The sequence below is a fragment of the Phoenix dactylifera genome, chromosome 6 (genome assembly GCF_051530095.1).
Source record: "Phoenix dactylifera cultivar Ajwa chromosome 6, Ajwa_hap1_PhDact_Kaust_v1.1, whole genome shotgun sequence".
Taxonomy (NCBI): Eukaryota; Viridiplantae; Streptophyta; class Magnoliopsida; order Arecales; family Arecaceae; genus Phoenix; species Phoenix dactylifera.
The window spans coordinates 35,353,452-35,375,201 of NC_143195.1; the positions used below are offsets into that span (position 1 = coordinate 35,353,452).

The following is a 21,750-nucleotide window of genomic DNA, read 5'->3' on the forward strand; positions in this document are numbered from 1 at the left end:
ATTGCTGGCCCCACCGAGCATGCTTCTTGCCTAATGTTTATGGAACAAACATCATACGATTCATACTTTGGGATGGTCATCAGCACACACCATTAACCACCTTAGAGTCAACAAAACCAAGTATATTCTGTGAGAGGATAGGGTAAACAAATTAAAGAGAGTGGGCGTTCAAGACAATGCATGGGCTTGTACCGTTGCGGAGGGGAGAAATTCCACTTCCGTGTGTTAGTAATCCTATATTATTTTTAATGAACCAACACCAGCCTTTCCCTCGACTAAAGTCCAATTGCTTGGTTCCCAACACGGGTGATACACTCCATGCAAGCGTTCTTTGTCCCATACTGCACCAAACCGCCCCCTTGGTATATAACCCCAACCCCTTCCAAGCTCATCCCATACTCCCTCTTGCCATCTCCTTCCTAATCCAACAGCTTCACCAGCCTCATGGCAGCAGAACTTAGCCTTCCGTCCATGAACCAACTCCAAAAGCTAGCCCAGCAGCAGCAGCAGCAATTGAATCCTAGCATCTGGAATTGGCCAGGTCGCCGACCGGCTGAAGACGATGACTCTTGGGAGGTCCGGGCATTTGCCGAGGACACAAGCAGTGCTATGGGCACGACATGGCCGCCGCGCTCGTATGCGTGCTCTTTCTGCCGTCGCGAGTTCCGGTCAGCCCAAGCATTGGGCGGTCACATGAACGTTCACCGACGTGATCGAGCTCGGCTCCGGCAGTCCCCTCAAGGGTCCGACGACCCAGCCCCTACGGAAACTCCATCTCCTCCCATTATCTTCCCACCACCAATACCAGAATTTGTCGCCAATGGCGGCTACTGCCTTCTCTACCCTATCCCAAACACGGGCACGGTCTTTGCACCGACCGGGGATTCACCCTCCACTCTCCTATCGATTGCTCCGTATCCGGGGGGTGGATTAGTCTCCCCTTCTCCGCCAACACTTGACAGCTGGGTGGGCAAAGATGGTGGAAAAGATGGAGCTGTTGTTGAGGAGCTGGATTTAGAGCTTCGACTTGGATGGTGATTAATTTAGAGGTTGGATGGAAAAGCATGTTGTGATATTTGTAATTTATGTGTCGATTTTATATATGCTTGTGTTATTCCTCCGAGTGTGGAGTCATCAAGTCCTGGTGTTGTAAGATATTAAGCTGTTCCTACGAGGAGAAGGTCGAGGCCGTCGAGCCAAACATTAGCTTTGATTCTTTCATCTCTGATATGATATATTGGACGTGCAATCGTGAGCGCAAGCGAATTGAATGTCGATGGAGCTGTAGTTGTGGTCGCAGAATTCCATGGATATAAAGAAATGAAAGGAAAAGCAGAAGAAGATGATTGCGACGATCGACGACGGCAAAGAAGACTTAGGCGTTCGTAATCATCAACAGTAAAGACAAGGAAAAAGACAGGAAAATGATCGGGGTTCCTGAGGGAGTGTGTTCAGTGATGCAGTTAATTTAGTGTCGTTTTCTATGTAACATCTATTTATACGCTTCTTGTTTTCATGTCGTTGGAGTTCATAAGCCCTGGTAGGATAAGCGGAGAGATGTGCTGCATTTCTCTGCTCAAAGTCCCAATATGCCTCCTATAATTACCCAAAAAAAAAGCCAATTTAACAGAATATTATGGTTCATGTATCTTCAGAGTGCGTTTTTTGAGAATTGCTAATAAGATCAATATGCCTATGGATTAAAATAATAGGTACGTAATAGGATGTATTTATTTGAAATAAGTAAATAAAAACTATTTATTCAAACATGGTGAATGTAACAAAAATAATAATTTTGAGATGCAATTGTATGTTAAAATTAGTAAAAATGGAGTCAAGAATAAGTATAATGAAGGACATTTGATGGATTAAGAATTAAATTACTCGAAAACAATATGATGGCAAAGCAATAAAGATGGTATAGGCATTTGCAACAATGAAATATTGGACAATAAACTAATACTATTTTGTTGGGAGTTGGGGTATGGCTTGACATCTAAGGCTATTTGTATAGTTATCTTACATGATTGCTCTTGAAAGTCATTAGAGTTCTCATATCACTTGAATGTTTTATTTTTTTAAAAAACATCCATGATCTCAATCTCTTATATCACCACCAAAAGTCTTTACCAAGAAGTATAAACTTGCACCTTCATCAGGATTGGGGGAGGAGGAGCTATCCTTGTAAACCATAGATCTCCTCCTACCAAATAAATCTCAAATATCTTCTCTATATTTCAAAGTTAGGCACAATTTTTTTAGTTATATATAACTAAGGAAGTACATGCACTAAATAGAACATGGATAAAAAAAAAGAAGAGGGAAGTTGCTTAGCAGTCCAAAGTTAGACCTGCTTATAACGAGTAGTCGGACCTCCTGTTACAGTAGGGTCTTTACAGGGATGGAAAAATAATTTTTCATATTAAAAAAAAAAAAAAGAGATGGAGATGGGTAGAAGGATGCACGTGGGGGGGTGCGGGGGTGTTGGTGGGGCGCTGCGGAGACAACTCTTTAATGAGGAATGATGGTTGCACCATCTATATAATAGAATTACTTGAGAAGGGATTCTATCTCCCCCCCCCCCCTCTTTTTTTTTGGTAAGCATCAAATATTTTGATTTAAGTTATCATATTTTTCTAGCTCCCATCAATTAAAAATATTTTGCCTTAAAACTATTATATCTTTAATTTATAAAAGTATTATAAAAAATAATATACTAGAATAAAATCAGAAAATTAAAAAGAGTTTGTCTGAATTAGAGCTGATCAAAATCCGGGCCGGGTCGAGCTCGAGCCGGGCTCTACAGCAAAAATTAGGCCCGATGCCTATGCCCAGGCCCGGCCCGGCCCGACTATCGGGCTTAAATTTTTGTTCAGGCCCGAGCCGACTTTATAAATCTGGTTCTAGGCCCGTTTAGCCCGGCCCAACCCGATAGGCCCGACCCGACAGGCCCGATTTTTTCTTTGTTTGGAATCTGGAAATGGGCCAGAATGGCCCGACCAGGCCCGGCTCGATTTTTTTAGTCGGGCCGCTTTTCTTGCCTAGGCCCGACCCATGGGCCTTTTTTTAATGCCCAAGCCCGAAAAATTTCGGACCGGGCTGGGTGGGTTGGGCGGGCTAGAAGGCCCGTGATCAGCTCTAGTCTGAATCGAGGCGTGTAATATATATTACCCTAAGAATGTGATTTCTCCTTACATGCAGGTTTGTGGCGATTTTGTTCCTAAGGTACAACAATCCGGCTCAACCCGATCCTCCTCTAACAAGTATAGGCTTGACCCGACCAACTTCTTCAGATGTCTAGATGAAAAAAAAACTCGAAAGAGGTTTGGAAGAAGAGAAAAGAGAAAAAAAAGAGAAAAATTCTCTATTTTGTTTCAGAAAGTAAAGAAATAGTAATGTGGATTAAATAATCCAAAATACTGGACCTAGAGTCTATTTATAGACTTCGTTCGGCGATCGATAGAGTGCGACATTTTTGAAGATGCAATGTTTAAGAAACATCGCATTTCTACGGAAACGAGAACTGACATTCTTTGGAGAAAAGTCACAACTCTTCATAAAGATGTGTCTTAAAAAAAGAATAAAAATTTTAAAATTTTTAAACTATCTAAAAATTAGAAGATAGAGCTGATATTTTTATTTTTTAAAATTAAATTTTTATCTAAGTTAAAACTCCAAAGAAAGTCATAGTACTTTTGTAGTATGGCTAATAAGCCCACTTCCCAAATTAATTTATGTAATAAATCAAATAATTTAATTAAACTTTTGTTTGTAAACTATATTTTGGTAATAACTTTGTCCAAAGTTGGTATTAAACTATGATTAGAAGTTACTAGCATATAGCATCTAAATTATTACTTCAAATTGTTAAAGTTTTCTAATAAATATTAGTAAAAGCTGGCAAGTAGGCTCGACTACAAAGAGGGAATATGGAGATTGGATTTTCGTGATAGCCAAATGTAAGCAATAAAGTTACCAAAAGCAAGATACCCACACAAACCAATAGCGACAACTTTAGAGTGGGGAAAAAAAATGAAAGCCCCATCAAATCATCCATTAGAAGGAGGGAAAAAAAATGAGAGCACTCGCCCATCAAAGAGGAGCTTGACATCTTGCTCCTTTATCCTAGTCAACTTGTAGAAAGGGCTGCAACTTAGGCTTAGCTTAGCCTGACCAGGGAGAGAGCACACGCTAAATTCAACTTGACTCAATTTAGCTACTGAGAAAAAATTTTGGTCGGCATCCTCCGATGCATTAAGGACTCATTTGGTTTACAGAAAGAATTTTTTTACTAAAATACTTTTTTATAAAAAATAATTTTTAAAAATATAATACTTGAAAAAATAATTTTAGCATATTTGGTTGATCATAGAAAAATGATAAATTTCAGAATAGCTTATACTTAGTTGGATATTTTTTTTCTTAAAAAATTATGCGAAATATTTGTTATACTCTTAATAAAAAATCTTATTTATAGATTTTGATGGCTTAAAAATAATTTTACAAAAAAAAATTTCAATATGTGAAAAAATAGCTTTCTCATGTCCTATATAATATTCTTATAGATTTTTCTTTTCTAAAGCATATAAAAATATTATTTCTATAGAAATACTATTTTTTATTTTTTTAAAAAAACTTCAATCAAATATTTTTTTTATTAATTTTTTTTAAATTTCCGCCAACTAAACTAGTACTGATTGTAAAGAATTTAAGTCAATCCACCTGTGATCCCAAGGCCTAAGCCCCTAGATCTTATATAAAACTTTAGCGCGAGATGCACGCGCATGACACGTGCTTATGCCTCCCCTTCTTTTCCTAGGGAACCAAACTTGCTCGACGATTCTCGTCTCCTCCTCCGGCGTTTTTCCTTCGTTTTAACCTTGCTTCGTCCCTCGCTGCTCTCGGCTTGCCTTCTCGTCTCCCCACCCCGAGGAAAATTCAATCCAAATCCAATGGCGGCTTCTGTGAAGGATGTCCTGGGCGATCTCGACCGGGACTCGTACGTCTCCCTCCTGGCTAAGATCGTGGGCGAGGCGCGCCACGTCCAGAACAACCCCCCGGACCTCATCCCCAAAGAGGACCGCGTCGCCCGCCACGTCCTCGACGCCCTCCTCCCCCTCAGCACCTCCACCGGCGGAGGTCCCCTCATCGTCTCCCATGTCGTCTACGCCGAAGGCCGCGGCAACGTCATCGTCGAGTACCCCGGCTCCGCCCCCGGGAAAATCCTCTCGTTCGTCGGCTGCCACATGGACGTCGTCTCCGCCAACCCCAACGACTGGGTGACCGCCTTTCTTTCCCTATTCTTGTCCCAAGTTTTGATCTTTCTTTTCTTTGCTTATTCTTGTTCCAAGTTTTGATCTTTCTTACCCCTTTTTTTTATTGGGTAATATGTGTATAGGACTTTGATCCCTTCTCGCTGAGCGTGGACGGGGACAAGCTTCGGGGCCGGGGGACGACGGATTGCCTCGGGCACGTGGCGCTCGTGACTGAGCTGATGCGGCGGCTGGGGCAGACCAGGCCGGAGCTCAAGAACACCGTTGTCGCGGTGTTCATCGCCAATGAGGAGAACTCGTCGGTGCTGGGGATCGGCGTCGATGCCCTGGTCAAGGACGGGTTGCTCGATAAATTAAAGGCAGGACCTTTGTAAGTATTGACCCATGTTATGGGATGGTTTATAGTGTATATTTGAAAAAAAAAGCAGAGATTTTGTGTGTTCTAAGTTCCAAGTTGGGTGCTTTTTTTCATGGTTTTCTATAGATTTTGGATTGATACGGCTGACAAGCAACCGTGTATTGGTACTGGGGGAATGATAGCATGGAAGCTCCGAGCCACAGGGAAGCTTTTCCACAGCGGTCTTGCACACAAGGTCTTGTTCAAATTAAATGTGTTTATTTAGAAGGTTTCTGATACTACGAAATATATGTGTTCTGCATGATTGGAATTGTTCCTATTTACAAAGTTTTTGTGTCATTAACGGTAGACGTGAAGAAATTTATATAAGACCTTGTCCTTTTTACTCATATTTTCTTGTTTCTTGCTGAAAAGTGGAACAATGGTCTAGTCCAAATGGTTTCTATCTTAATTGATTTAAAGTTAATCTACTTGAAAAAATATAAGATGGTCCTGCCCTAAATTATAAGCAACTACATGGGTCAGTGTGGGAAGTTAGCAGAGGATGGACTGCATAATGCCGTTCACATCAAGTTTCAATGAGTATTTGAATAATTTGTCTCATATGTATCCTATTTTAAGAACAAGGTTTTTTCCCCACTCAATGTTGCAGGCTATCAACCCGTTGGAGTTAGCCATGGAAGCACTTAAAGAGATTCAGTCACGATTTTATAGAGACTTCCCTCCACATCCTAAGGAAGAGGTTTATGGCTTTGCCACACCATCAACTATGAAACCAACTCAATGGAGTTGTAAGTCCTCTATTATCCTATGCTATGTTATTTGTGCTTTAAGTAGTAAAATCTATCTGGAAGTGACAAACTGATTGTAGTAACAAGAACAAGTCTGTTTTTTTTGATAATATCCTCCGTGCATCTGATACATGGTGCATTGCAGATCCTGGAGGTGGTGTCAATCAGATTCCAGCAGAGTGTACTATATCAGGGGATGTAAGGTATATCTAAGAGCAGCCTTTTTTTAAAAATCAAATTAGCATTTCATAGATGACATACAAGCCAACTTAACTAATCTGAAAGTGAAGTTGGTATGCTGTACAAAGCTATATAAGTATGTCGATATTCCACCATCTTTATTTAAATATGTTGGCATGATTGATCAAATTATGAATTGATCAGATATAGATTTTTAGTCTCATGTGATAATAACACTTATTTGAATTGAAATTTTCTTAAATAAGAGCAAAAATTGAATGCATCCAATGCATAACCTCTTTGGTCGTTAGGGGTTCTTGCTAAAGGCGATAGACCTACCTTAGGATTTAACAAAGACTTCTCCAGTTATATTTCTCAGACATGTTTTAACTGGGAAACTGGAGATTTTTTTGGCTTTTAATTGTTTTTCCTCTTTTGGCTTGATATCTTGTTATCTTTGAGATCAGGCTCTTGAAATGCTGTAGCTGGCTTTTATAGTTGAGTTTTGCTGATGGTGCTCCATCACTACCTGTTGCTTATGATATTCTTTTAGAAGTTGTGATTGTGATTACTGTTGTGCATATGTTATATGTACATGCTACTTTCGCATAATTCTTAAATCTATAATCTTAGGTTGTTGAGAGGTTTGATCTGACTTAGTGTTCCTTTTGTCTTGCAGGTTAACTCCTTTCTACAAGTGAGTCTATCCCTCTTGATATTATCATTATTTTCCTTTTTGGACTCTTGTTATCTATTTTTCTTGTTTCAATCTTCGGACTTTCTATGGCTCGAAGGATTTTTATTTCCCTTTCTTTTTACTGCAGCCCAACAGATGCAGTCAAGAAATTACAAGAGTATGTAGATGAGATAAATGCCAACATAGAGAAGCTAGATTCACGTGGACCAGTGTCAAAATATGTACTTCCAGATGAAAATCTGAGAGGAAGGTGAAAATGCTATTCTAACTTAAAATTTCTATTGTAAGAAGGAAAGTTTTGTCTGAAAAAGCTTTCAAAGAAGAGTTTCGTTTTTCTTCTAGTTATTTGGATGATAACATTACGCTATAATCAACTTGCTTGTGTAGTTCTTGTTATGCTTGAAGTTAATATATCATAGACCAGACTTTGATCCCTATTATGAGATTTGTGGTAATGATTTCACCCTCATGAATCATGGAAGTGTGCATAGAAAGTAATGTTTCCGGGAGCAGATGTCAGTTTAAAGGAATTATTTAACACCTCTTGTTCTATTTGTGTGAGATTCTTAACATACTGAACTAATTAAATTTGTTGATGTTTTTAGGCTTACAATCACTTTTGATGAGGCTGTGACGTCTGGGGTTGCTTGTAATCTTGATTCTTGTGGCTTTCATGTCTTATGTAAAGCAACTGAGGAAGTGGTTGGCTATGTGAAGCCCTACTCGATCACAGGAAGTTTGCCATTGATTCGAGAGTTACAGGTTCATATTTAATCTTCTTGAAGTTGATAGCCTTACAAAATACTCGTTCGTGTTTTGACACGCACTGTCTTTTCATTATGCTAGGATGAGGGTTTTGATGTGCAAACTTCTGGATATGGTAAGTGCATCTTTTTTGTCAAACAGTTTTCATGATAATAATTGTTTTTCTTTATGTGAAGCCCTACTGCTACCAAACAGCTCTAAAACTATTCCATGAGAGTGGCATTGCCTTCTTAATTGATTGCAATTATGTTGACAAGTTACTCTTTTCCTGTTCTTTCTGGGTGAGCCTATTCTGAAATTTGGAGACAGAAATTTTAAGTGTTTATGATGTTTTTGATCCTCTGCCAGGTCAGGGATTAGCATGGAGTCGCCATCTATCTTTTACAGAAATTTGAGAGGAGAGGTTGTGACTGGTGGTTTACTCAAATCGCCTCCTCAAATGGGTCTTTATTAGCCTTTGGGTTTTTTCAGAATGTATATGAAATTGAGGTGTAACTGGTACATGTCAAGGAAGAGGGAATTCTATGTACGAAGGAAGTGAAGTAGGTAAAGGTGGACAAACAAATGCTAAGAGAAGTGGCGGTGGGGCTTTCTTGCAACTTGCACACTTATAGTTAGGTTCATCTCCTTGATATTGGATCGTTGGCAGTTAGGCTTATGTCATCCTAAATTAGTTTTCCAAACAAAGGTAAACAGTGGATTTTCATTGTTCTTAAGCAACTCTAGATGATGTCAAAGTGTTCAAATAGATGAATTTGATGTGTGAATATTTATTTTTTTCAGAGTTTCGATAGGATTTTTGACTATCAGGAATTTGTTTGAAGTTTGGATGATTTTTGGTTGTTTTCTTAAAGACAATTGACTTTGTTTCTAGTGGGTAAGTTATTGACTATATTGTGGAAGACCAAAATGTTTAAGCCTTGAAATAGCACCTTTTAAGAGGGGGAAAGCAATGAAGAAAATAAAGCAGGAAAAGAGAAGGAAGAGAAGAAACGGGGTGGGTGATGGAATGATGTTGCAGTGGTGCTTGCTCAAAGTTGTCTATCTTCAATCAACTTCTAACTATTGGGAATGTATTCACAATCAGAAGTAAGTACTAGGTTTTTTGAAGTAGGAAAGTAATAGTTTGGTTGAAATTAGAGGCTTAGAGCTATTATTAACCTTCTAGGTGGAAGTTTAGTCAATAGTCCTCTTTTGATTTCTTTTGAGAATGCTTATCTAAGTTAGATAACCTAAGAGACTTGTTAAAGTTAGGATATAAACGAGTTCAACTTGAAAAGGCTCTTGTAAACTCAATCTGATGACTATTCATTAGTTGGTAAAAGTATTGGACATATGAATGTGCAGAAGTGATTAATTCTGTTTCCCTATTATAGTGTTCGATTTACTTAGACACTTGGCGCAGGTGCTTAGTGCCCAGCACTTTAGCCTCCAAAAATCCCAACTCTGGACACTTCTGTGTATAAAAGATACTAATATGTTGAAATAAACTGGTGACTAGGTACATTTACTTTTTGTGACACTTTTTAATTGAAAAATACTTACATTTATCTCATTATGACAATAAAGATAAGAAGAAATTGGTGTGGCACTTTACTTGAAGAGTTTGGAAACATTTACTTGTATTGTTTCTAGGTAACTTAATAAAATAATTCAAGTGTCAACAATTACAATAATGTGTTTTTTGATGGGGCACTCCAAATAAAAGTGTCATGGTGCTGGCTCTTCCAGCTAACATGAGGAGGAGTGCAGGACACTATTTTTTTGGAGTCTCATGCCATGTAGTGTCATGTCCAACCATCCAATAGTGTCGGCACTTCCCAAATCTCCAAAAACTGCAGTTTCGAGTTAAGACAGCACCAAGATAGCTCGTCGTTGGGTGCCCAACCATAAGTCCTTCCCAAATCAGAACTGCCAAACTGCACCCAAACCCTCTAATTATAAGAACCCTTTGTGTATTGACCATAATCTCCTTTGGGACCATCATGGTTTATAAGAAGCTAACCAACCTTTCCTTAAAGCTATGATCGTTAAAACCTAACCAACTTTTGACATGGTCATTTTTAGCTTATTAAGCTAGCTTATATGAACTCACATTTTATAATTTTCCTAACATAATGCTTTCATCATATTCCATATAGGCAAATCTGATTGTGATTTGATGTATGAGAAACTCGTTGAATGGCTTGAAGATAATAAATTTGATAAGATAAAGTTCATATGAGACACTGAGTGCTGAAATTGTTTAATTTGGATAGAGTAAATTTTTTGCATCGCACGGTTAAAAGCCATTTGATTTCTTTATCTGAAAGGCTCTTATCAAAGAATAAAATAAGATGAGGCCAATTCAAGTCATGCACTTGGCAACACTATGATAATCAACAGTTATGACTACTGTCATAGGCACCTAAAACTAAAATACTTGGCATTTTGCTCATGGGATGAGAAATATTCAGAACCTGTACTAGATTTTTGTTGTTAGTTTTCTTTTTTGATAATCTATGAGTTCATTATGTTGATCTTTGCTACTGAACAGGATTTGTCTCCTGATATCCTTAATACTTGCTAGTTTAAATCATATAATGATAAGATTAATCAATGCCCGTGCCCTCACTGCAGGCATAATGGCTACATACCATGCAAGGAATGAGTACTGCCTATTTTCTGATATGTGCCAAGGTTTCCATGTGTTCGTGAGCATCATCTCCCAATTGGAAGAAGATAGCAACTGACAGATCCACTTGTTTATTTTCTGATATGTTCTGAGGTTACATTGCTTTTATTATAGTCAAGTTTGCGATGCACAAATTATATATGTAGCCTGAATCTTTCTCCTATGCCATGCTTATGGCAGACTTTTATGGAATTCCATTCTGTCTGAATTCTGCAAAACAGTTCTCGTTTAAAGCATATACTGGTTCAAGAGCCCATCAGGAAAACATGGTATGTAGCACCATAAAGAAAATTAGTCAGCAACTGCACTAATTCAATAAATCACCTGATGTTTTATTAGAATAAGACAGCCATGATTTTTTTTTTTTTTTTTTGAGAATTTTAACCGAAAACTTTAGTCAGCTTTAAGAAAATGTCTTTTATAGAGGCAAATCGAATCAATTTATAGGGGGTATATATTTTTAGTGCAGCCCAGATCAAGTCAAAAATGCATCAGGAGTAAATAGAAGCATGATCTGGTTGAAAAAGGATAGATTTTAGACTTATCTCTGGTTTCTTCGTAGATTATTGTTGGAGAGGTGTCTAGGTATGTTGTTTGAAGATGCCTCAATGTATCTTGTTGGGATTGGCGTTAGTACAAGCAGGTTTAAACTTGCCGGAAAATAAAGGTAGGGGTTATATCGTTTTATTCCACATGTGCCATGCTCAAGGACTTCTAAAGAGGGTCATGGAGTGCATCGACACTTTGTGATGTTTTTCCATGGGGCAGTCATGAAGGAGGTGCTGAGAGCCTCCACCAGTCTGCCCTGATGTGCTGTGGAATCCCTTCAACACCACTTTGTGGCAGAGGCATATACTAATAAGGTTTCTGTCAACATACTTTATACTGTACTGAATCAGATAGTACAGGACATATCATACTATGTCAATTCGATACTGGTTTGAGGTATAGAAGATGTACTGACTTTCGGTATGCCGAACCGGCTTCTATACCAGATGTACTGATACAGCATTAAAATAGCTTAGATATAGAATTTGGTACCGAGACAACATAACTTGATTTGTGTAGTAATTTTTGTTGATGGTTGTTCTGCTCCTTGTTGGATTCGAAAGTTAGTAAGCCTCTATTGCAACACAACTCTTGTGCTATTTAATAGTGGGAAGGGCAGGAAGGACGATTCTTCCAATAATCTCAGCCTCCAGGACCAAGCTAGCATCTCTTGTTAGCCAATCTTGCAGATTGAAGCAATTGTGCTGAGATGGATAGCAGAGTATCTGCCATAGGAAAGGTGTAAACTAGTGGGAAGCAGGTGATGTTGCCAACTAGGAGCGACTCTTGAATGGAGATTTAAAATCTGTAAACCGGGAGGGGTTAAAAAAAAAAAGAAAGGAAAAAGGTTTAAACCACCTAAAGACACACAAGCTTTTTTTTTTTTTTTGAATGCATCTAAAAGACATATAAGTTGGCCTTAGATGGAACTAAGCTCCTTTTTATATCTGATATAGTATCCGCGGACAAAATACCTCTCCTTTTTACATTTGCCTACGTGATTAAATTTTTACAGTAGTAGATTACAGGCTGCTCATTGATACCCGCTCTTTGTTACATAATGTGCAGCCATTCCACCACAAGGTCTGGCCCTTGGCTCTCGTGTCAGTTCAAGCGAAAGCATCCCTTTCTTTCTTGCAAACATTGATGATTATCCATCTTGGTCTATGATTTATTTGACTTCTTGGCTTCCACCCTCACTTGCTGGATTCTTTGCGCAGTCTACGCCTGTGGTCATGAATTTTCCAGAGTCCATGCCCCAGTACTACGCCAGAGTATATCCCATGTGTGATCATAGGAGCGAGAATATTATCCGTCTACAAACATCAGAAGATAATAAGTATGTTTGTTTTTCTATACTCTGGCAGTGATCACTGAAAATAAGACACTTGATGAGATCCTAGAATACCTGAATCCACTCAAAACCAAGATAAAGAGCCAGTAGTCCTTCCAAAAGGGGAGAGTATATCTTCTTCATTTGTCTCTTTTCATACCAGGCTGCATAACAGAAATTGTGCAGGCCATAGAGATTCAGCATAATGTGCCAAGTTCATCTTCTCTATTTCTTATCCTATGTCTGTGTCCCATAACCATTTGCATCCACTAATAATGGCACCATGCTAAGTACAAAAAATAATGACACTATGAGGAACTGCACTCAAAAGTACGGAAGTAGCACAGATGAGTGGACCAAGGTGAAGCCATGTGTAGGGTGTAGTTATTGCCAACTCGGCTGCTAAGTGAAAATGAGAACAGACATTCATTTGGATGTGGAGCTTCTTGTTAGTGAAAATCCATGAAAACTATGCTATTACCAATTCATAGTCAAGTAACTCTTTGTTTAGGGACCCGAGTGTTAATGAACTTCCTAACCACCTGACAATTTTAGCTTATATCCTTGCTAAGTACATACTAAATACATTAAGAATCGATACACGAGAAGGGACAGCAAACAGCCACCTATTTCTTATGAGATATATTTTCCCACAGAACTATTCAATTTATGACAACTAGTTTAAAAATAGGTGATTCATGATGCATATTTTCTATGTACAACAACCATAGCTAGGTTACTAACCTGCAAAAAGCTTCTTAAGGTCTTCACGGCCAGGACAAGACGGTAAAACTGGTGCAACCACATATGTAGGGTCTGCAGTAGCAAGATATGGAGGATGAGACAGTAGCTGTGGTTGCTGGAAAAAAAAGAGTCAGTGGAGGCAAAGATACCTTCTGGAGCAGTTGCAACATAGTAGAGTGATCCTGTAAGGGCGGCTGTGATAACAGCTGCAAATGCTCGAGCGAATGGAACAAAGGGAGGCAGCATGCCAGTCTACAATGATTTGAAACATTAGAATTTTGAAAGCATCTAGTTCAGAAGTCTGCATCTGAATTAACAATCTGATGTTTTTTACAGGTGTTGTCAATGAACTTGGTGTGCTTACTAGAGATGCGATTCCACGTGCATCTTTCAGGAATTCAGTGCTCCCCAAGAACATATGAGCCGATGCCCCCTGTATCCTAGCAGGAATTAGATGGGATTTACAAGAAAGATAGATATGAGAAGAGAATGTGGGGGAAAAAGAGGAGGCTTTTAGGAGTGAACATTTTGTAGTCAGATGTGAATAGGTTTTGTCATCAGGAACACTCACTTGGTGAGGCCTTTAGATTCAGGAGGAAATATGTGCGACTCTTTACCCTAGAATTGTATTAGATTTGACTAGGAAATAGGTTGAGATCATATAAAACTGCACCAAGGGACTTGGAAATTAGTTCCACATGATCCCTTCTTCCATCCATTAATCCTGAGCCTGCCTCCTTTCTGAGAGACATGATAGATATTTTTCTTTTTAGGTGGTGTTTGAAATGGCCGAAGTGGAAAGTGATCACTTTCTGAAAAATGATTTGCTGAAAATAATGGAGCTTTTAGAGGGTGTTTGGCTGCAGGAAAATGGCCGAAGTGAAAAAGAATGGCTTTCTAAAAAATATCTTTTGCTGAAAGTGGAGTTTTGCTCTTTTTTTTTTACTAAAAAAAAAGAGTTAGAGTTTCACTGTTTTGATGTCTAGAAAGTATAAAAGTACAGCTTCGAAACTTTGAATAAAATAATATTATTTATTATAAGTTGTACTAATATTATTAGTTACTAATAAAGTTAGATTATTAATATCATTCATTATGCCTCAATAAAATAGCATTACTTAAATAATATTATTGATGTGTGTGCGTAGGGAAGGTGATTTTGATACTATTTTGTGGTCTTAGACAGTGAAATAGGAAGAATTAGTTTTTTGGGGGGTAGAAGAGAAGCAATAGTTTCAAATAGACCACGTTATTTCCCACTGAGGCCTTACCTGAACAGCAACACGATAGAAAAGCTCCTCCCCCACGGAGCTTGCAGTAACCATGAGTATGAACTGCAAAAGCCCATAAGTACCAGATTCCATTAGTCATCACCAGACAGGATATCTGAACAAAGTTATACATGTACAAAGCAAATGTTAGAAAATACCTGCCATGGTGACATGCCATAGAAGAAGCTGCGAAGCTCCTCGTCCTCCACATCTCTAATGGCACGAGCATGGGGTGAGTGCTTCACCACCTCATCCTGTGTAAAGCTTGTCAGTTCACATCATCACCATGATTTTTTCCCCTCTCTAGTTTCTACATCTTAGTGTCTCAGTTCTCAGCCAAGTACAACATAGATTACTAATTCGGCACTAAGATACGATTGCAAGCCATGAAATTGCATCAGTCGATCAGTTAGGACATGTAGAAAACTATTGCTACTATAAGAATATGAAGCCACAGGTTCCATCATGCGTAGAAGTAACCTATTGTTTGAACTTTACCATTGGCTAGCCCTGTTGATTGTCCTAGATCAAATCGATGGGCAAGTGATTGCAAAGTATGTTGGTTTATTAAAAATAGTCCCATATAGGATTTAAAACCAAACAAAAATTTTCTTAGATATAAGTCCTTATTTTAGACACCTAAATAAATTGGTCGTTTGAGAAGATAAGATTTAGTTTTTATCTTTATTTCTCTCTCCTCTCTTAAAATCCTACAGATGTGAGCACACTTTCATATCTTTAAATAGTGCCTTTGACCATTTGAGAAGAGAGGATCATGTCAACATAAAAGAGTACAGAGAGATATTTTTCCAATCTCGTTTGCTGATTTTCACCACATATGGATTTGGCTGGTTTAGGTTCTTCCTTGATTGTCCTTCATTAGAATGCACTTCAAAGAGAACAAGAACCGGTTCGTTATATCTTGAGAGTAGGCCGCTATCAATTGTTTGCATAGGAGCAAGATGAAATTCTATTCTCAAAGAAGTACCTTCTATAGCATGCCTCGAATCGGGTAACATCTATAATTTAACTTATTTGATTCAACGCATATAGAAAACTATTTATTAAATAATCAAGACTAATTATCAATATTAAATTAAGAGATTTCCAAAATAAGAAGATTTTTTCCAACAAAATAGAGGTGTAACTAAGTAGAAAACCTTAGTTCGATCTTGGTCCAAGTCTCTTTTGATCATAATAACTGTTAGGAACACATAGTTGAAAATAGTTTCTAAATTAGGAGGCATGTTTGTGGGAGAAAGTATTAGAAGAAAGATTATGCAGGCGAGCCAAGAAAGAGAAGGCAAGACATCAAAGAAAACCTTGATAGTTACTCTGCGTGGCCATCAAGTCCGGTCTCAACTATTTGGTTAACTCTTGTTTGGCAAGCAATTCCAGTTTAAGACTATTCAAGTGCCATAAGTAACATTCTTAGAAGCAAATTATACAACTTTTTTAAAACAAAAGAGAATAGGATTTCAAATTAAGCCATCGAAGGCCAGCATACTGGAGTAGGACCCAATTTTGAGAAACCAATAGGCATCAGTTATAGGACTACTTACAAAATTAGGTAGTACAAGTTAGTCTGGAGAACTGTTTAAAGAAAAGACCGAGCAAACGGGTCAAAAAAGAGAAGGTGGACATCAAAGCTGGTCCCAATTGTACGTCTACAGTTTTAAGGTAACGTGTTGGAGTTCCAATTTTAATTTGCAACTTCAATTACCAATTCCAAAGAAGAACAAATAAAACAGAGGAAATATGAGAAGAGGAACAGCGTGCATACGTCTAAGATGAAGAGTAGAGCCATGATTGGTGGAGCCGCATATCCCAAACCCTCCACGATAGCTTTTAGCGACGGATGGAACCCTCCCGTAGAATCCACTCCTGTGATCGAACATATAAACTTCCCCGCCAGCGCCATGGCTCCATATATTCCTGATTTTTTTTCAAAAAAATAAAATAAAAATCAGATTTTTCTTCTCTCTTTTTTGTTTTCCCTTTGAATTGTAATGCCATATAATTCTTCTCTAATTGCATGCTTAAATAATATCGTAATTCTTAAAAATCAAACTTTTATGTACTTGTAGAAACAATTAAACTTAAAGATTCCAGAAGTCAGTTTAATGTACTTGTTAGAAACCAGAATTAGAATTTTTTTTAAAAAAAGGATGAGATAAGACTCACCGAGTCCATAGCTGAGTCTTACGACGGCTCCCAGCTTCTCCCAAACGGGGAACTCAGAATCCCTCGTGCTGCTTGTCGTCGTCGCGGACGAGGAGGCCTCCATCGCGGGGCCTGCACCGGCGAACCCCCTCCGCCGGTGATCACCACCGCTCCCGCCATCGATCCTCTCCCCGCTCCGCTCCGCCGAGGCCTTAACCCTCGCTCGACCGATCCCCTTCCTCCCCTCCCGCGACCAGAATCCCAATCCACCTCTCGGAGAAGAAGGAGAAGGAGAAGGAGTAGAGGAGGCGGCGGAAGAGGAGACGAGGAGAGAGTGCGCGCGAGGAGAAACGCAACTAAGCTCCATGAGAGTGAGAGAGAGAGCGCTCGGGATGCTAGAGAGCGAGCTAGCGAAGATGGAGCTCAACTCAAGGCATCGGGCGGCGAGAGCGAGGCGGACGCCACGGGAGCTGCACCGCCCACAGTATCGACAGAAGCTTTTTTTTGTTTAATCTCTGCACGTTCGCGGGAGTGGCGCCTTGTTTGTCCCCCGTCGTGTCTCGTGGCGCTGGCGGTGGGACCCACCAAGGGCTAAAAATCGAGCACGTGCCGGCGTGGGCACCCCCGGCCCGGAGGGAGCGACTCTGTGTGTGTCGAATGCGGGAGCCGGAAAACAGAATCGGTGACTGAAGGACAAATAGCTGTATCTTTCAGTGAAGGAAGGATTCGGTGTTTTGTAGCTAAAAAAAAAAAAAGCTACAATGATTGCTCTGTGCAGCTGCAAAAAAAAAGATTTGGCTTTAAAATTGTGCGAGATACGATCCAACAGTTGACGTAGCGAAAGAGAATCCATCATCTTTCGTGCGAAAGATACAACCAGATCCGGCGTCTGCATCTTTTGTTTCTGGCTGTGAAACAAACCTTCCGCTGTCTGGGAACAGACAGCAAACAGTATTAGCCATGCACCGATCGGGTTGAGTTCCCATTAGCCTCGGATAAGAGCAGGAGCACTAAATTAGAGCAAAAACAAACCTGTCATTTAATCCAGCGCCTCCAAATATGATAGTAGGAGAAAAGAATTTGCACAGGATGATTCAAAAACTCAGAGAAAAATTAGAATTTTATTAGTCAAAAGTTCAAAATTATCTATCTAAATTTTATTGATATACCATAAATGTAAATTGCGCGCGCGCGCACAATTCATGAAAATAATAATATGTGATGAAGAGGTAACAAGAAGGGATAGAGACATTGAAAACAACACCACTAATAGTTAATATTTGCTGATATATTGGCGAAGACAACAAAGAAGATGTTGGAAGACTAAAATTTGATCAAGGGTAACAAGGTTGTATATATTGGTTATTGACGTCTGATAATTTGTTTTGCGGGATGGGCTTTTTGAAGGAAAAAAAAAAGGCAACCCTCTAATCAGAGAATTTTCATTATTAAAGCACTTTATAAGAGTGTATCTTGTAATAACTTCTAAATAATTCATGAATAAGTAATAAAATCTACGAATAAGTTCTTGATTAATTTGATTGCCTGAGAATGATTCGAAAAAAATCAGCCCGATGAAATATGCTGAATATTGATATAGATTTTTCTTATTTATAAATTAAAATGTGACACTTTTCAATTATCCAATGCAGCAGTTCCATGCGACACCTGGCATGAGTACAGCCAGATGAGAGATTACATCTCAAGAATCTTGCAAGTTTTTTTTTTTTTATCCCCACCCTGTTATGCTACTTTGTGTTTTCTTGAGACGGCTGGTCCCATTAATTTCTATTCTACTCTTAGGATGAGCCTTCTGTCCATAGGAATTCCCTGGGCCAATGGATTTATACCACGTAGGATAGAGATAACCGGAGAATCAGGCGAAGTAGTCCGCATCGGGAAATCTTATATGGATAACGTCACGCTGGCATATGCGGCCCAAAGATTCGGACATTCCACAAGGCCCAGAGCCGTCATGTTCCCTTATTAGGCAAAGCCTTTGGATTTTGTATGGCTAGTTCTCGTAGCCTGTCTCTGGGACAGCTTGGGTTCGGGTCGTATCTTTCGCCGCCAGACGATTGATCCTCCTTCATGACACCGCTGGATGACTGCTTCGAGATCCATGCAGGAGGATGGGAAAAAATATAGGGGTGCTTTGAGAGCTGTGCAAGTCACAATCCAAGATTGAGGTTGTGAAAGAAGATTAATCATTCTATCGTGTCAAAGATGACAGCTTACCCTTATTAGAAATATCCCCAGCGAAAACCCTACTTATGGGTGCTCCTATGACCTCCATCCATGCCACTTGCAGTTCTGGTCTTAACCATTTTTTTTCCCCCTAAGAATTAACTACACAGCAAAATTTAGATCAATGAACATTGTCAAGTTATAACGACCATTCTACTGTAATGGCTTCAGATGATTCCTATCCTGTTATCTAGATTAGGTAATAAAGAGAATTTAAATAATTCTCTTTATTAATTAATCTAGATATCATGACATTTCCATGGATGGGTAATTGATAAAGATAATTTAAGTAATGATAATTATCTAATTATTACTTGGTTACAACGGTTATTCACCCACTTTCATTGTTCATCCAAACAACATAACCTTTTTAAGCTAGGTTTTATTTGATAAGTGATAATTTAAATAAATAATGTTGTTTTTTGTTGTTGTTGTTGTTTTTTATTGTGTCTTGGTTTATAATGACAAATATTAGGAATTATAACGGTTAATAGTTTATTTTCCAGCTAACCCAGCAAAGGATGGAGCTGGCAAACAAGGGTCATTATTTTCGTTAAAGTAAAAATAACCTACTCGGAGGGGGTTTATTTGGATAAATTATTGTTATTGAAGCCTTGGTGCAAAGTACATAACAATAAAAAAATGATGTGGCTTAGACTTCTCCACCAGGCTATGTCCATAAAGGCCTCATAGACTCTCTTCATTGTCGCGATGTCGGCGTTACATCATAAAAAATTGTGGAGATGATAGATTATAAATTATGCAAGTAATGCATAACTTAGCATTATTATAAATGAGATATTTGCTGCTATATATATATATATATATATATATATATATATATATATATATATATATATATACACATATTTATTCATTATTATAATCAATTATATTATAGTGCAACAAGAAAACAGGGCAAGCATGTTTTAAATATCTGGTGAGAAGTGGTTCATTGTGAGATTCCATGGCTACTGATGCTTTTAGGCCATAGCCGCTGCATAGTCCTTGGATGTCCTGACCAGGGGCCAGACTCAGGGATTTTTTTTTAAAAAAATACCTCACCTATTTAAAAAATATATATTTTTTTTGAAAGGACCAGATCTTGCTGTCCCAAAAAATATTAAAAAAATCTCACTTATGCGGACGTGCAAGGGCCAAGTCCAGTAATAATCCAATAAATGGAGATATTAATGATTTGTATTTAAATCGGAATCTATGCGAGATCTGAATCCTAGATAAGTTGTATGGTCTGGTTCAAACCCAAGCCAAGCAAATGTAGATCAAATGGGTATCTTTCATACGAAAAAAAGATTTATCTTTTTTCATATGAATCTACTATTGGATCGTGCGATGGTCACTTGAAGATCTATGCCGATGGATGACCAAAAAATTTCGAAATGCTTTGATATCTATACGAACTGCGATTCATCAGTCAATGCCGCAAAATATAATCAATCATTCTTTTGTGCGAAAGATACAAAAGAGCAAATATGGATCAAACTCCAGATCAGCCCTAAATTTGATCAGGCTCAGTTTTCCCTGCTTGGGTTCGCTCCAAACGAGACATTGGCATAGTCTAGTCTAGATATTTTTGTTAGTTATAATTCTCAGAGCCAAGTCTGAAATCCATGTTCTTTTTTGTTTTGGTTAAAAAAAAAACTGGAAGATTTCAGACTTGACTCTGAGAAATATAATGGGAGAAAATCTACCATTGAAACGGTCCTTAGACATAGATGGTCCCATGGCCCTCGTGTCTACAGGACATCTATGCGTGCACATACTTTTAACTTCAGGTTTTGGCTCTAGTGTCTAGATTCAGGTTCGATCGGTGGCTAAGACTTTGCGAGCAGCGCAGCACGGCTTCTCAAGATTCCGAAAAATGACGGGCTTTGGGCCACCCATGGGCCATTGGATCCTTTCACCTCTAGTCCTAATTCGCAGCTTAAATGGCACTCCTAAGACCAGCCTTGAAGAAAATTCTCTTATTAAGCACTTTGCCATCGGATCCAGATTTCAGCAATCAACTTGTGCATATTATAATGGACAATTATACAATTATTAGACGGTTTTTCCAACTCGATAGCAAGGATGGATTAATTTGCCATGGTCCATAAGCGGTAGAATAGTGATGAGAAATACCTGTGAAGGCCACAGGTTGTTGATGATTACCTAAAGCAAAGTCTCATAGACAATCCATATGCACATCTAAACCATAGTCTCATAGAATGCTTCGGAAGCCGGCAATAAGAAAACCAATATGTAGGAAGCATAAATTCATTGGAAGTCATTTAGACAATTTCAGAATAAGACAACCAATGTGAGTAAACATTTACCGTTATGCATGCATTATGTTTGCTACAATGACATTACGTAGCTATATTTGAGAAACATCTCTATGTCCCTGTATTAGTTTTAATTAACATGTTTTTATTTATAACATCCATTTGTAAATAATATATAAGTTTACTTGAATCTATAGTAGGAAAACCTTTGTTTTTTTTTTTTTTTATGTTATTAACTATCATATGTCACTGTAAATGCTTGCAATAGAAATTTTAACAGCCATATTTCTTTTATATATGTATGCATGTATATATAGAACTATAATAAGAAAGAATAAAAATTTCTAGACAAGCAAAATACCATTTCTCTCTCTCTCTCTCTCTCTCTCTCTATATATATATATATATATATATGTATGT

At 38.4% G+C, this 21,750-nt stretch overlaps 3 protein-coding genes across 4 annotated transcripts; 2 read left to right on the forward strand and 1 right to left on the reverse strand.

Annotated features, from left to right (window-relative positions):
- Positions 1 to 414: 414 nt before the first annotated feature.
- On the forward strand, positions 415 to 1,693 carry LOC149753415 (uncharacterized). The gene has a single exon (XM_089923753.1). The coding sequence runs from the start codon at positions 445 to 447 to the stop codon at positions 1,036 to 1,038; it is 594 nt and encodes a 197-aa protein (XP_089779879.1). The 5' UTR covers positions 415 to 444; the 3' UTR covers positions 1,039 to 1,693.
- A 3,095-nt stretch (positions 1,694 to 4,788) lies between these two features.
- Positions 4,789 to 10,956, forward strand: LOC103704689 (Peptidase M20/M25/M40 family protein). Of its 2 annotated transcripts, XR_003385164.4 has the most exons (11): positions 4,789 to 5,279; positions 5,399 to 5,643; positions 5,758 to 5,866; positions 6,284 to 6,422; positions 6,568 to 6,625; positions 7,282 to 7,299; positions 7,427 to 7,549; positions 7,905 to 8,061; positions 8,146 to 8,179; positions 8,413 to 8,752; positions 10,684 to 10,956. XR_003385164.4 is itself a non-coding variant. In XM_008788089.6 (10 exons), exons 1-10 carry the CDS (start codon positions 4,953 to 4,955, stop codon positions 10,794 to 10,796), a joined length of 1,323 nt encoding a protein of 440 aa, XP_008786311.1. In that variant the 5' UTR covers positions 4,789 to 4,952; the 3' UTR covers positions 10,797 to 10,956. The 2 variants fall into 2 exon arrangements, 1 of the variants encoding a protein (XP_008786311.1); XM_008788089.6 differs by lacking the exon at positions 8,413 to 8,752.
- A 1,234-nt stretch (positions 10,957 to 12,190) lies between these two features.
- LOC103704742 (uncharacterized) lies at positions 12,191 to 17,306 on the reverse strand. The gene is made up of 9 exons (XM_039126530.3): positions 16,820 to 17,306; positions 16,419 to 16,570; positions 14,794 to 14,889; positions 14,636 to 14,698; positions 13,729 to 13,797; positions 13,514 to 13,616; positions 13,365 to 13,436; positions 12,696 to 12,784; positions 12,191 to 12,603 (listed from the first exon to the last, which is right to left on the reverse strand). The coding sequence occupies exons 1-9, from the start codon at positions 17,163 to 17,165 to the stop codon at positions 12,484 to 12,486; spliced, it is 1,110 nt and encodes a 369-aa protein (XP_038982458.3). The 5' UTR covers positions 17,166 to 17,306; the 3' UTR covers positions 12,191 to 12,483.
- Positions 17,307 to 21,750: the final 4,444 nt, after the last annotated feature.